The 15,194-nt window shown below is 48.3% G+C and overlaps 1 protein-coding gene across 3 annotated transcripts in view; it reads left to right on the forward strand.

Moving 5' to 3' along the window:
* The first annotated feature begins 136 nt into the window (after nt 1–136).
* LOC146053785 (uncharacterized) overlaps nt 137–15,194 on the forward strand; it is an 85,513-nt gene continuing 70,455 nt past the window's right edge. Inside the window, exons 1-3 of one of the 3 annotated variants that reach the window (XM_083168020.1) lie at nt 137–1,159; nt 11,935–12,070; nt 14,531–14,670. In XM_083168020.1, coding sequence (XP_083024146.1) covers nt 14,551–14,670 — 120 coding nt within the window. In that variant the 5' untranslated portion in view covers nt 137–1,159; nt 11,935–12,070; nt 14,531–14,550. Of the gene's footprint in view, nt 1,160–8,376; nt 8,494–11,232; nt 11,438–11,934; nt 12,071–14,530; nt 14,671–15,194 lie in introns of those variants that run through there. The other 2 variants (XM_083168022.1, XM_083168021.1) reach the window with 2 other exon arrangements.

The raw sequence follows: 15,194 nt of genomic DNA on the forward strand, positions 1-15,194 counted from the left end.
TTCTCCACACCTCCTCAGCCCCCTCCCCTTCACTTCCCCTTCTCCTCACCCCCTCTCCTGCTCTCCCTTCTCTGCTTTCACCTCTCCCCCCTCTCCTATGCTCCCCCCTCCTCCTCTTCTTCACTTTCCCTCCTCTGCTCTTGCTCTCCCTTCTCCTCTTGCTCTCCGTTCTCCTCTGCTTCCCTCCACTCCTCCTACTCCTTCCCTTAGCTCCCCCACCTCCTCCTCATCTACTCTCCATCCTCCGCTCCCTCCTCCTCTCCTCCCCCCCTCTCCTCCCCCACAACCTCTCTTCAGCTTCCCTTCCTCCGCTCCTCCTCTCCTCTGCTCCTCCTTTCCTCTGCTTCCCCTCCTTTCTTCTGCTTCCAATCCTCTTCACCCCTCCCCTGCTTTCCCTTCTCCTTGTCTCCGCTCCTCTTCTCCTCAGCTACCACAGCTCTTTCCCTCCTCCACTACCCCTCCTCCTCCTCTCCTTTGCTTCCCTCCTGCTCACCTCATCTCCTCCGCACCCCCTCCCCTTCTCTCACTTCTCCGCTTCCCCTCTCTTCCGCTCCCCCTCTTCTCCTGCACTTCCCCTCCTCCTCACCCCTCTCCTCTTCTCCTGCTCTCCCTTCTCCTCTACTCTGCTCCCCCTCCTCTTACTCCTCTCCCTCCTCCTCCCTTTTGCCCCTCCTCCTCTTCTCTGCTCCCCTTCTCTCTCTCCTCCCCACCACTTTTCGTCGGAGGAGGAGGAGCATTTCAATCGCTGCTGATCATGTACCATGCAGCACCAATTACAAGAGGTACACAGTGCCTTCTGTGCTACTTCTCTAGATGTCCGCTTCTCTCCTCCTCCACTCCTTTGCTCCTTCTCGGATCCCCCTCCTCCACTCCTTTGCTCCTTCTTCTCTGATCCCTCTCCTCCTCTCCTCCTTCCCCTCCTCCTCTCCCCAGCTCTCCCTTTCCCCTCTTTTGCTCTCCTCACCAATTTCCCCACACTTTTCTCTCTCTGACTGCCAGTGAACCTGTGCTGGGGTACAGGAAGAGAAGACCCAGCGCCGGGGAGATGGAGCAGGAAGAGATGACTAGCACAGAAGAAGAGAAAGTGCAGCAGACCCAGTCTGCCCAGGAGCAGGGGCAGCAAAATCATCGCTACCATCGCTGCTGATTGTCACAGGAGGTACCCAGCACCAGCTTGCACTGCGCTCCCTTCTCTGCACCTCCTCCATGCCTCCTCTCCTCCTCCTCTCCCCCTCTTCTTGTCTGCTCCTGCTCTCTGTTCTCCCCTCCTCCTCAGCTCCCCAACCACCTCCTCCCGCTCCCCCTCCTCCTTTCCTGTTTCCCCCTCCTTTCTTTTGCTTCCAATACTCCTCACCCCCTCCCCTACTTTCCTTTCTTCTTTCCTCTCACTCCTCAGCTCCCCTTCCTCTTCTGCTTCCCCTCCTCCTCTCGCTTCCCTCCTGCTCACCTCCTATACTCCGCACCCCCTCCCCTTCTCTGCTCCTCCACTCCCCCCTCCTCTCCTTCACTTCCCCTCCTCCACACCCCCTCTCCTTTTCTCTTTCTCTCTCTCCACCCTCTCTCTCTCTCTCCACCCTCTCTCTCTAGACCCTCTCTCTCTCCACCCTCTCTCTCTATCCACCCTTTCTCTCTCCACCCTCCACCCTCTCTCTCTCTCCCTCTCTCTCTCTCCACCCTCTCTCTCTCTCTCCTCTCTCTCTCCACCCTCTCTCCACCCTCTCTCCACTCTCTCTCTCTCTGCCTCACCCTCTCTCTCTCTCTCTCTCCGCCTCACCCTCTCTCTCTCGCCTCACCCCCTCTCTCTCTCTCTCTCTCTCTCGCCTCACCCTCTCTCTCTCTCTCGCCTCACCCTCTCTCTCTCTCTCTCGCCTCACCCTCTCTCTCTCTCTCTCGCCTCACCCTCTCTCTCTCTCTCTCTCTCTCTCGCCTCACCCTCTCTCTCTCTCTCTCACCTCACCCTCTCTCTCTCTCTCGCCTCACCCTCTCTCTCTCTCTCTCTCGCCTCACCCTCTCTCTCTCTCTCTCTCTCTCTCGCCTCACCCTCTCTCTCTCTCTTGCCTTACCCTCTCTCTCTCTCGCCTCAGAAGGCACCTTTTGAACCATTAAGGTCGGCGGACCTTAAGTTTCTCACATGGAAGCTGGTATTCTTGTTGGCAGTGGCATCAGCGAAGAGGGTGTCAGAGTTAGGAGCATTGTCATGCAAGTCTCCTTTCTTGATATTTCATGAGGATAGGGCAGTTCTTCGGACGGTACCTCAGTTTTTACCAAAAGTAGTCTCTGCTTTCCATCTAAACCAGGAGATAGTTCTACCTGTGTTTCAACCCCCAGAGGGTTCTAGAAAAAGGGGACAAATTGAGGAATTTGGATGTTGTGCGTGCATTACGCATTTATGTGGACAGAGTTAAGAGTGTCAGAAAGACTGACACCTTGTTAGTGTTGTATGACATACACAAGATTGGTTGGCCGGCATCTAAGCAGACCATTGCTAGGTGGTTGCGCTCTGTGATAGCTTTTGCATACACTAAAGTTGGAAGGCCTGTTCCGGCAAGGATAAATGCGCATACCACCAGGTCAGTTGCCACCTCTTGGGCGGTTCGACATGGGGCAACAGCTGAGCAGGTTTGCAGGGCTGCCACTTGGTCATCTGTTCATACCTTTGCCAAATTCTATAGGTTCCATGAGTTCGCGTCGGAGGACGCATCATTCGGGCGAGCAGTGATGAGAGCTGCAGACCTGAGCGTACCCACACAAAGGACCGGCTCTGGAACGTCCCAGTGTTGAGCTGTGTCACCAGGACCATTGAAAGAGAAAAAGGGATTTTTGTAAGAACTTACCGTTCGAATCCCTTTCTCTGATATGGTCCTGGTGACACAGCGATCCCTCCCTTACGCTCAGTAAGTATGCCAGTGTTCATGATGTTCATGTTTAATTGGTTAAAGTAACAATTATTGTTTAAAAATGTGCATATAATATGTAAAAAAACTAAATTAAATAAAGAGAGCGCGCACTGTGTTGATCTATTTGTTTTTACTCAATAAAAAATAATGAATATATTTAAACAATACATTATAATAAAAATACACAAAGATTAAAATGCATATGCAAATACAAAATATATGGTAAGAGAATAAGCATCCGACTTTTGTATTAAATGGTAAGTATTGGAAGATTGCCTCTGTTTAAGGTGTGGATCCTTTTATAGAGATCAGCTGATATCTTTCTTTAAAGCGTTTTAGTAATGCATTAACACAGAGTCTTAGTTCATGTGTAGAGACTTAAATATTACCGCTTGCTGTCCCCGTCCGTTTGCGATGTTCTTACACTCGTCACAATGTGTCCGCTTCAACCGGTGTAGCCTGATGTTGATAAGCCGGCACCGGGAGCAGACTGTGTGAGCCGGGCGTCCGCTCGTCAGCTACAACCAGCGTAGCCCCAAGGTGGAAGAGGGCTGGCGCTGGGAGCTTAACAAGCCGTGAGGGGAGCTGCTGACGACCAGCGTGGCCCCAGATGGAAAAGGGCTGGCGCTGGGAGCTGTCTGGTCACGAGAGATGGATGGTAGCCCGGGCGTCCTGATAGAAAGACGCACTTGGAGTGGCACTTGGGTCGAGGACACAGGGTACGATGACAAAGTACTGCGGGTAGCAAAGTCCAATCACAAGGGTATAAAGGGTAAAAGGATCATCCAGAGGCAGCCAGGTATATCAAGTAAGTCGGGTGCAGTAAATCCTTAAGGATTTACTGCACCCGACTTACTTGATATACCTGGCTGCCTCTGGATGATCCTTTTACCCTTTATACCCTTGTGATTGGACTTTGCTACCCGCAGTACTTTGTCATCGTACCCTGTGTCCTCGACCCAAGTGCCACTCCAAGTGCGTCTTTCTATCAGGACGCCCGGGCTACCATCCATCTCTCGTGACCAGACAGCTCCCAGCGCCAGCCCTTTTCCATCTGGGGCCACGCTGGTCGTCAGCAGCTCACCTCACGGCTTGTTAAGCTCCCAGCGCCAGCCCTCTTCCACCTTGGGGCTATGCTGGTTGTAGCTGACGAGCGGACGCCCGGCTCACACAGTCTGCTCCCGGTGCCGGCTTATCAACATCAGGCTACACCGGTTGAAGCGGACACATTGTGACGAGTGTAAGAACATCGCAAACGGACGGGGACAGCAAGCGGTAATATTTAAGTCTCTACACATGAACTAAGACTCTGTGTTAATGCATTACTAAAACGCTTTAAAGAAAGATATCAGCTGATCTCTATAAAAGGATCCACACCTTAAACAGAGGCAATCTTCCAATACTTACCATTTAATACAAAAGTCGGATGCTTATTCTCTTACCATATATTTTGTATTTGCATATGCATTTTAATCTTTGTGTATTTTTATTATAATGTATTGTTTAAATATATTCATTATTTTTTATTGAGTAAAAACAAATAGATCAACACAGTGCGCGCTCTCTTTATTTAATTTAGTTTTTTTTCATTTGATTCTAGTAAGGCATTTCAGTCCTTCTAGGTGTTTGGGAGCAGCCTATCAAGCTGTGGACCTCTTTGTATATATATATATACACCCTTTAATACCTAAACCTACTGCGCCTGATTTTTTCCATTTAGTGGTAAAAAATTTTTTTTTGCATATAATATGTGCAGGCGTTTGTACTGAGTTAATGTATTCCAGTGGCTTTGAAAGATTGAACTGAAGAGTCCGGGATGCAGTAGGGGAGGAGCCTACCCTCTAAAAGATTTAGGATAGGTGCCTGGCTCCTTCGGACCCTCCTACATCCCAGTGTTGAGCTGTGTCACCAGGACCATATCAGAGAAAGGGATTCGAACGGTAAGTTCTTACAAAAATCCCTTTTTTGTGTATTTCAAAAATGTAAAGAAATAAAAAAAGTTTGGACATTTTCCGAGCAACAATCTGGTTGGAACAAATATTTTAACGACATTTTGGGTGTCACGAACGGTGAAACGGTGTCAAGGCATGCATTATATGTAATAGTAGAGTGCAAGACTAATAAAAAGACTAATAAAGAGATTACATCTCCATATGTGCCAAAGTGGTTTGTGCAAAAGGCTAGTGAACAGCTAACGAACCCAATACACCAATCATGTCCAAACTATGGCCCGCCAGCTGTTGCGAAACTGCAAGTCCCATCATGCCTTGCCACAGTTCTGCTATTAGGGAATACTAAAACTATGGCAAGGCATGCTGGGATGTGTAGTTTCAAAACAGCTAAAGGGCGCTCAGTGACAAACGAGCTTTAAAATCAAAGTCAATTGTTTGGTGACCCGACTCCCAGGCTGCACGTCACCTGGATTTCTCCTCGCACCCTTCGCGCAGAGTAGGGCAATAAGCTGCATCTAGTTTATTTAGGGCGCAAAAATGCAGCCAACAAGACCAGGGCAAGTGCTGCGAACAATTCATTAGCTCCCACTACATTAGGCAAGAGCTACGGGTGCACAAAACAATTGAATCACCATTATATGTTGTTTAGCACCTTACATAAATTATATATATATTTTATTATTATTATTTTAATATGCAGTACAGTAAGACCAGCAACCCTTACCACCAGCATAGCTCTGCCCCAACACTCATGAAGCACCGCCTACATGTTTTGATTGGCCCACAATCCAATCAGTCAAAGAAAATGGATCACCATCAATAGGTAAAAACATTGATGGTCATCCATTGCATAGTGTGCCACAATCAATGGGCAGTTGCACTATTGTCATCAATTGCAAAGACGTCCATCCCTAAAGCTGTGCACACACAGTGCAAGTGAGCCTCTGTGCTAAATTTGCAGTTAAGCACAGATGGCTCAGCATTGTGTACTGAACAATCTGTCAGGGCCAGTGTTCTCTGGTGTGAGAACATTGGCGATGACTAGATTTATAACTGGATGCAGTGTAAATCTAGTAAAGCAACAGCGACGCACGGGACCGCGCAATCGTCATCACCAGAGGGTATACACGTGGAGTGATCCCTTTTTCATTTCTAAGCGATCTAGTCAGATCACTTAGAAATAAGCCTCATATCCCCCTGGGCGGGATGTATTAATGTAAATCGCCAGCCGCCGCGATGCTACCGCATATGTACTAACATATGCGGCTAGCATCGGGTAGCGGTGACGGAGACCCCCGCGATACCTGTAATGTGGTGTGCGGGGGTCTCCGTCACATCCTGGCGGCTGTCAGTGTCCCCCTGCCTCTCCTCCCTACAGCCGGATGTCCTCCCGGCTGTGACACCTGCTGAGGGAGGAGTAGATCGATGGAGGATGGGTCGCAAGGACGGCGGGCGGCGATAGAAGCCCATAGGCATCTATAGGGTATCGCCACCCAGAGGTGGAGATACCCTGCCAGGCGGAGATAAGGCGGACGGGTAATGGTACAAAGGAAAATGCGGTAAAACCCCCGTTTTATCACATTTTCCCTTTAGTACATCCCGCCCCCTGTGTGTATGCCCCATTAGGATGGTAGATAATACAGTATACACTTTAGACAGTATAACTAATGTGACAATAATCCCTGTATAACCATCCAGCAAGCAATCCCGGCGGGTGACATGTACTTGGTGTCACCTGAACGCAGCAGTGATCCCAGCCTATATACAGTATGCCCAGTTATCCTACATCTGCACTAATGGCTACGTGCAGTTTGCTAGCCTGTACGGTTTGGCTCACCTGTATCTCACCACATTGGCATGCCGGGCACATATTTACCATTACACTCACATGTGTTTATTATCATAGAACATAGCAAAGCGCGCATAGCTACTGCAGCAGAGAGAGAACATATGGTATACACACAGAGGCTTCCCATAGATTATAATCTGGTCTATATACACCTGTGTCACACTTTGGGAAAGCAGATAGATAATTTACAGTGTATAATAATGCAGACAGCACTGGGGCTGAGATATTACAACCTGAGCCATAGAGTAGCGCTGCTGAGGATACACTGGTATGCCCATACACATAGATATCCCCAGGAGCACCATGCAGCAGCCCTGTGGGAGTCACATACATGACCAACATACAGACTGAGCTCCAGTCCTCACCCACAGGTTGCTCAATGCTCAGGGGGTGTTCTGCACATGTGCACTTACCAGCCGCTTCTTCTACGCAGGGGCATGGCGTCCCAGTCAGTGACTGCCTCCATCAGAAAAGCTGGCAGAGTGCTCATGTAGGGGGAGCAGCAGTGATGAGCCACCACGGGTTCGAATCCTCCTCCAGTGTCTGCTGTTTCAGGGGCGTGGGGTGTAGCGCCTTCGGATCCGGGAGCAGCCTGAGTTTTTGACTCATCCACTGATACCACAATATTTTCTGCTCAAACTACATAATATTAATAATTAGCCACCATATATAACCAGGAGGAATAACTTTAAGTGGGGGCAGGACGGAGTCTGTGTACAGACCAATTGTTCTAAATATAGTTTATTCATTGGCACAAAACAGCAAAATAGGTTAAAATTAAAAAAGTGCATTAAGAAAAAAGTGAATAGAAATTGGAGCTGTGTGTCCGTGTCGCTGTACACTTATACAGTGCCCGTGTCAGCAGATTTCCACATACACAATTTTCTTTAATAACTCATGTCGACCTATTCCTGTGTTGACCTTTTTCATGCAGCCTTTTGGATTGTGTTGACCGTTTTCAGCGTCAATTTAAACCAGGTCGATCTTTTTCATATGTAGACCTTTTCACTGCCGACCAAAAGATCTAATTACTGTCGACTTAATGACCCTCACCCCTGGTCACAGCGTCTATAAACTGTTATGTAGGACAGGAGACAAGTTCCGAAAACTAAAATATCATAAATTCCCAAACGTTGGGCAAAAGAAGCAGCCTCTGTGTTTTCCTTCACATGTAGTCATACAGGTAGAGTCGGACAACAGGAATAATAGGCGCTACATGATAATGTATTTATAGCATTCCTCCCAACTGTCCTGATTACAGTGGTATGGTCCCGCTATTTGGAGCCTGCCCTGATGTCCCTTGAGGGGAGGTGATCATGGCTGCTCTGCTTTGTGGAGCAGCCGGTGATTGCTGGATAGGTGCCGTGCGCAGCAAGGAGAGACGGGGCTGGGTACGCTGGCAAAGAGGATGGAAAACCCGGGGCCTCGATGCCCGGTCCCGCCCCCGTTGCACATAGCCCCGCCCCTTTCCAGGGCCAGCTGCATGCAGGTCCCACTGATCTATTGGTAAAAGTTGGAAGGCATGTTCGATGTTCTGTGTATACAATACATTCCTTTTTCTTTTTTAATAGTAGGATCGGCAGCAATTAGCTGTATGCTCTGGCCTTCGTCTGCGGATCTTCGCCTCCAGTGAAGTGTATGGCCTTTGTCAAACATACATAAAAAAAAATAAAAAAATGATACCCGATCTATTGTCTGCGGGCAGACGTGATTCTAGTCTGGCTCTAAACACAGATATTTCTCCATTCCCTGGAGAGAAAGAGAGAAATTGGCCTCACACCCCTTGCTGAAACAGGTAAGGATCATATGGTCGACCTAAAGATTGTCGACAGTCATTAGGTCAACATACTGCAAGGTCGACATGGGTCAAGGTCAACAGGTCATTTGGTCCAAAAAAGCATTAGGTCAAAATGGTCTAGCTCAACATAGGGTTTTGTACTTTTTTTTTTACCCGAATGCCGACACAGTCAACATGGACACAGGATTAAGTGCACCGCATCCCCTCGCATGTCTGGCTGTGCTTGGCACTCTATGTTATTCTCCCACCACACCCTAGTGCAGGCGTTCCCAACCACGGTCCTCAAGGCACACCAACAGTACAGGTTTTAATGATATCCAGGCTTGAGCACAGGTGTCTTAATTAGTACCTGTGATTTGGATTAATCCATCTGTGCTGAAGCCTGGATATCACTAAAACCTGCACTGTTGGTGTGCCTTGAGGACCGTGGTTGGGAACGCCTGCCCTAGTGGATGGTAGGGCATGAAATTCCGCCTGTCGGCACATGTCGGCTCAAAAAACCCCCCAAAAATCCAGTGAAAAACCCAGTCGACCTAGACCATGTTGACCTAATGACCTGTCGACCTAGACCCATGTCGACTTTGCAGTATGTCGACCTGATGACTGTCGACCATCTGATATCGCTGATACAGGTTAATAGATAGAGGCTATCAATCCGAACGGCCTGTAATTGGTATAGCTATCTCACCCCTGCATTACTATATTAAGTATCAATTGGTAATGGGGGAGGCGCACCCAGGAATATGTATTAGACTTGGAAGCAAAGAAAGATAAAGTATTCCTACAAGGGGCAATCTAGGTTAGCATATATTAATGTTCTGATTAATGTTATAGGTACATTAATAAAGTGACCCAAGAAACAGAGAATTGGCTAAAACATGATGTTTATTGAATCATTTATTAAGGACAGCGAAATATTAAAAACATAAGTGAAAAGTGATAAATGTGAAATAAAGTGCATTAGAAAAAAAATTAAAATAAGTCTGTTACGTGTGTGTTATCGGTCATAGCATGTGTGTCTGTAATACTGTTATTAATCTCCACGCAAATATCAATTATTGCTCTAATTAGGCAGTCTTGTAAATTCATCAACAAAGGGACATGTGCACGTTTCAAGATGACGGGTGCAGCAAAATTGTTAGGAATAAAGGTGCGTACACACGGGGCAATATGATCGCTGGCAATATATTGCTAGCAATCATATCAGCAATCATATTGCCCAGTGTCCCGTTTTGTGAAAACGGGAGCGCGCACCCGGCGATTTATCGCTGGTGCACACTCCAATCACTGGCAATATGGTCGCTCAGCAACCATATTCCCAGCTATTTCAGCCCCTATCGCCCCCGTGTGTACACAGCATAATCGCCCCCGGATGACGTCAGCGAACCGGGACCAGGGCGGTCTTTTCGTATGGGCTTAATGGGCACTTGCTCTGGGGCCCCAGGTGTATAAGGGCCATACTCTGATAGCTAAGGATCCCCTTTTTCCAGGGATACCAGAATTTTTAAAATCGGCCCTGGGGAAATGGAGATATCCAACTTCAAAGCAGCAGTCCACATCTGACCTGTTAATTGCACTTCCCAGTCAGAATTCTCAGGTTCTCTCTGACTTAAGGTGCCCATACACGTCTCGATGCGGGCGTGCATTTTGAGCTTAAATAGCACGCATCGCATTCATCCTTGTACATGCGTTGTGCATACAATGCGATGAAAAGCAAGTACAAAAAGTATGTGCAGCACATACTTTTCTCTTTCAATGGTCCTGGTGACACAGCTTCACATTGGGATGTAGGAGGGTCCGCAGGAGCCAGGCACCTATCCTAAAGCTTTTGGAGGGTAGGCTCCTCCCCTACTGCATCCCAGACTCCTCAGTTCGTGTTAGGTGCCCACTGGAGTGGGTGCTATTCTAAAGGGCTGCCGGAGCAGCCGAAGGAGTAGAGTTAGTTAGGGTTTTTATTATTTTATTAACTTTTACACTAGCTAGGTAGGCACAGTGTGAGGATTCTCATTAGTGAATCCTCACACTGCTAGCACAGCAGGAGCTGACAGAAGCGCGTCCTGTCAGCTCACTGTGCACAGGGGAGACGCTGCCTGGCCTCCCTGTGCAGCGCTTACAGCTTCTTTTAAGAAGCTACGAAAACTCCACAGAATGATACTGAGCGCTGATTACCTATTCTACCGACTGTCCAGGATACACAACCAGTGTCCAACATACAAATTCTCAGTTGAAGTAAAAAAAATTGTGACATCTAGTGGTGCGAATAGGAACTGCAGGCAATCATCCCGATCATCCCTTTTTGTGATCATCCTTTTAGTACATCCGCAAATGGTGCCCTGCATACACAAATACATCCACTATAACCACAAACCCTAGCATACTACACATCCTATAACTAGCGAGTCTACCACATACCGACATCCTAAAAAAGAAACCTCCTCTATTACCCATAACGCCCAGCATAAACACACAACAGCGCACATATACCTGTACCACAGCCGCACAGCATCTGCCATGAGCCTGACGTCTGCCTTGTGTCCCGTGTCCTCGGCTCCTGCAGCAGGAGGTGCTGGGTCGTCCTCTGCTCCGCCTGTTGTGCTGTTATGGGTCGGCCTCTGCTTCCACCCCCGGCTCCTATCAGGCTGGGGATCCTCCTCTATCCTCTCCTCCGCTGGGCTGTCACCTGTCCTCTGAGCAGCTCCTGTCCTTGATGTTACATCGTGTTCTTAACTTACTTTCGGGCAGGCTTCTCTAGGGGCAGCTCCGCACCACTGAGGGGGCTTCTACAGGTCTCCAGCTAGGGGTCCTTTGCATGTCCTCCAGTCCTGGTTCCTCGAGAGCGAGTGTCCTCCGCGGTGCCTGCGCACCTTGGTCTCCACTTGCTGCGTCCTCTATCTTCTTCGGAGCAACTTCAGGAGAATCCTCCGGCTGGGTGTGCTCCCAGGTAATTTACCCCCTCAGCACCTTCTTCCTTGAGGTTCTAGTCTTCACCCTCTCGGCTCCTCCACAGGCAGGCACTATGTAGGACACCTCGGCAGCACACATCATTCTGTTCTCTCCGGGTTTGGGGCTCCTTCTGTGGTTGGCAGCTAGTGGGGGCAGCGCGGTTCCCTTCCCTCTGGCAGGTGGCAGCAGTAGGGGACTTGGAGGAGCCTGGCTCTCCTGGCGCCATTCCTGATCTCACAGCTGCGCAGCCTCCGCTCCTTACAGGTTAGCAGCTCACAGCACTGCACAGGCCCTTGTCCTCTCCAGGGATCACCCTTCCCGGTGCCGGCTCTCTCTGTTGTGGGTTATGCATCGCTGCAGGACCGCCTCTGATCCCCCTGCCCTACCTCTCTATAGTCCCTGTCACTGGCTCACCCGCCATATCCTGTACTGGCTGTATCATATATTTTTATATTTCTTTATACTCAAAGGCTATATATCCCCCTTCCCACACAGATTTAAGTTGTGACTATTTGACACAGTGGCTGCCTTGATAAAGGTACCAGCGGGGACCGAAACGTCAGAAGATCTCTCTTGCAGAAAATAAACTTTGGATTACCTCCTGGTTGTACCTCCATTGAACTACAGACTGGTGAGTGCTGTTTATTCCCCCAGTGGGGGTTCTTTCTGGTATCTATCTATCTAAGGAATTATCCAAGCAGGCAGCGGCACTCCGTGGGCTTAACAATGTGTTTATTGGAGGTGACCGACGTTTCGGGGACTGGATACCCCTTTGTCAAGGTGTACAACGCGTGCGGGTGACACAGCAAACATTTAAATACATACAGCATGTGCATACTCACCATTCCCGTACGTGGAGCATCCCGGTTGCGTCCAGTGCGGCTTCCGGTGCGGGCGGATGTCAGTGGGCGGAGCCTCACTGCATCATCACGCTCCCCTCTGTTGTAGATGGGTTGCTATGGTGACCCCACCGTATCGCCCACTTCTGTATGACAACCTCCGCTCCAGGATCCGGGTTTGGCTTCTGCCTATAACAACACATAAATGGCACATAAATAACCTACATTAAAACAGTAAAACAATGTTAAAAAATGGTGCAAGTTTGAAGTGTAAATTTCAGATGCCACGGGACTACTGCCCGAGCAATGTTTAAGAAGTGATGTGAAGAAGATGTCACCGCATCTAGCGTGACAATTGTATGGTGTTAACACAGGGATCCGGACGGGTGTGTTACATATGGATCTCTGTATACAATAATAACATGGTCAAACTGATCGCTAATGATCATGTTTGTAAATCGGAGATGTCAGGCTCTAACACATGGGGGAGATGTGCTGTGGGATCTCTATGAATGTGAGAATTACAGGGGCGTGTTGTACCATAAATATCGGCTCCACAAGTGATATATATGCTTCATGTTGTCTTTGAGAACAGAACAGCAGTATAGCGTGTATATATATATACTATGTATACATCGGGGGAAATGTACCAAAATGGATTCGTAGGCAGAAATACGCCTATTTTTTACACATTTGTATTTTTGGGATTTACACACACTTCTTTGTATGTCAAACCGACAGATCGCAATACTATACTTAGACACAACAGCTCGCACCCACGCAACACGGTGGAGAGTCTCCCATACTCAGTTTTTGAGAGTATGCAGGATCACTGATACCGACTCTGAAACCCATCACCAACTGGACATCATGCAGCAGAAGTTCGAGGACAGAGGCTACCCCAGACAGGGCCTACTTAAAGCCAAGGCCAGGGCTCTGGCGTGTGAGCGCACCACTCTTATCACAGGTGCAACACCTAAAGTCATAAAGCCATGTATTCCATGGGTTAATGACTTTAGCTCTGCCAGCCGAGAAACCACCAGCAGAGTAAAAAACTGGTGGGAAATTGTGCGTTCGGATCCCGAGCTACCGGTGTTCAAAGACACCAAGCTGATGCCGAGCTACAAGCGCGGCCCAAACTTGAAGGACCTATTGGTCAAGACCGAGATTACAAATTTTGACACCCCTTCTAGACAAATCAGACCCACCAGAATGGGCTGTTACCGGTGCCTAGGCTGCACAACATGCAGCTTCATGACAGCTTGCACCGAAGTTGCACATCTCTATACGGGTAAATTTTTTTTAAATCAGATGGCCCCTCACGTGCACGACTAAATTTGTTATCTACATAATTTATTGTCCATGTGGAATACATTACATCGGCAAGACCGATTGTGCCATACGGGCAGCCCTTCATTCTGGCTCAGGGGAGCAACCAGTGACCAGGCATTTCGCCAAGGCCAAACATAACATGGCAATGATCAAATATAAGATCATAGACCACGTGCCGGTACACATACGGGGTGGCAACCGTTCCAAACAGCTTCTGCAGCTTGAGTCCAAGTGGATTTACAAAATGGACACACTACACCCTAAAGGCCTTAATGACACACTTGGCCTACATAATTTTTTGTAACCATTTTGGTCCACTAACACACAATCATGTCTTCCTTCTTCCTTTTCTCTCCCCCTTGTTAAAGGTACTTGTCATCCCACTGTGTGACACCAGTCCCCCAGCCTTATCGGTGTCCAGGTGACACACCAGGATAACATATAATATACAAGATGCTGGCATTCTGTTGTTGCAATTTCTGGCTTCTGGTGCTATGCGCATACAGTGATGCTGGCTGCATCACCCCACACAGGGCTGTTTTTGCTTATTATAGATACCCAGCAGGGACTCAGTATTTCTCCCTGCATTTAAACCACTCACGCCATAGGGTTTGCACCTCACCCAGCATATGCACTTTGACTTTTGCCCAGTACGGCTCCAATTCGGGGCCGCACGCAGTTATCTTTTTATACGTATACCCTTTTTAAATGTTCGTTTTTTATTATATATGTCTTCTCATTTTTAGCCACTAGATGTCACTATGTAGTCATAATATGGTCATGTCCACTTGTTTTTTTGCATTTTTTATTCACTTGCATCCTCTGAAGTTTTGTGTATGTATGGATGCCTTTGTTGCTTTATGACTTCTGTAGCACGATACTTGTATTCATGCTAATGTGAGCTGCAATCTCTTTCCCAGCCCACCCACGTCACCGCGGGATGACGACCGTGATGACGCGCGGTCAGCTGGACGCCGCTGAACGTGGTGACGTCACTGCTGTGCGCAGTACTCCGGAAACCGGCCTGTGGATGCTCGTGGGGGACGGCTACAGGGAGGGGGTAAGTTAGCGCCTATTTGTTAACATGTCTTATAAATACCCATGCACTTGCACTTTATTCTGTACTTCACCCTGTCTGCATTTTGTCCTGACGACGGGGGTCCGGCCCCCGAAACGTTGACGCCTGTAAGACCACTTATGGAATAAACACGGCCTTTTGATTTCACCAGCATTTGTGAGTCCTCGAGTGCCCATTCATTTCGTCATAGTATTCTGTGGGCAGTTCATTGTGGCTGCCCTCTGAAAGCTGGCACCGGGGCAAGGCTACACATCTTAGCTCACTTCAGTCCAGAGTGACGGCCCTTCCGGAGATATATATATATATATATATATATATATATATATAGAACAAAGAGTGGGGTACCCTTTCAATGCGCTAGATAAAGTAGATTGGGCAGCACTCTGTCAGTCCCCCCTGTTAGCAGGGGAAGTGGGGAATAGAAGAAAAAAGATAGAAGACGCGCCACTATTTTATGGAGATCCACCACCAGAAGGATCAAGAAAATATATCGATTGGTCACTGTA

This window comes from Crinia signifera, unplaced genomic scaffold (genome assembly GCF_055691185.1).
Source record: "Crinia signifera unplaced genomic scaffold, ASM5569118v1 HAP2_SCAFFOLD_201, whole genome shotgun sequence".
Lineage (NCBI taxonomy): Eukaryota > Metazoa > Chordata > Amphibia > Anura > Myobatrachidae > Crinia > Crinia signifera.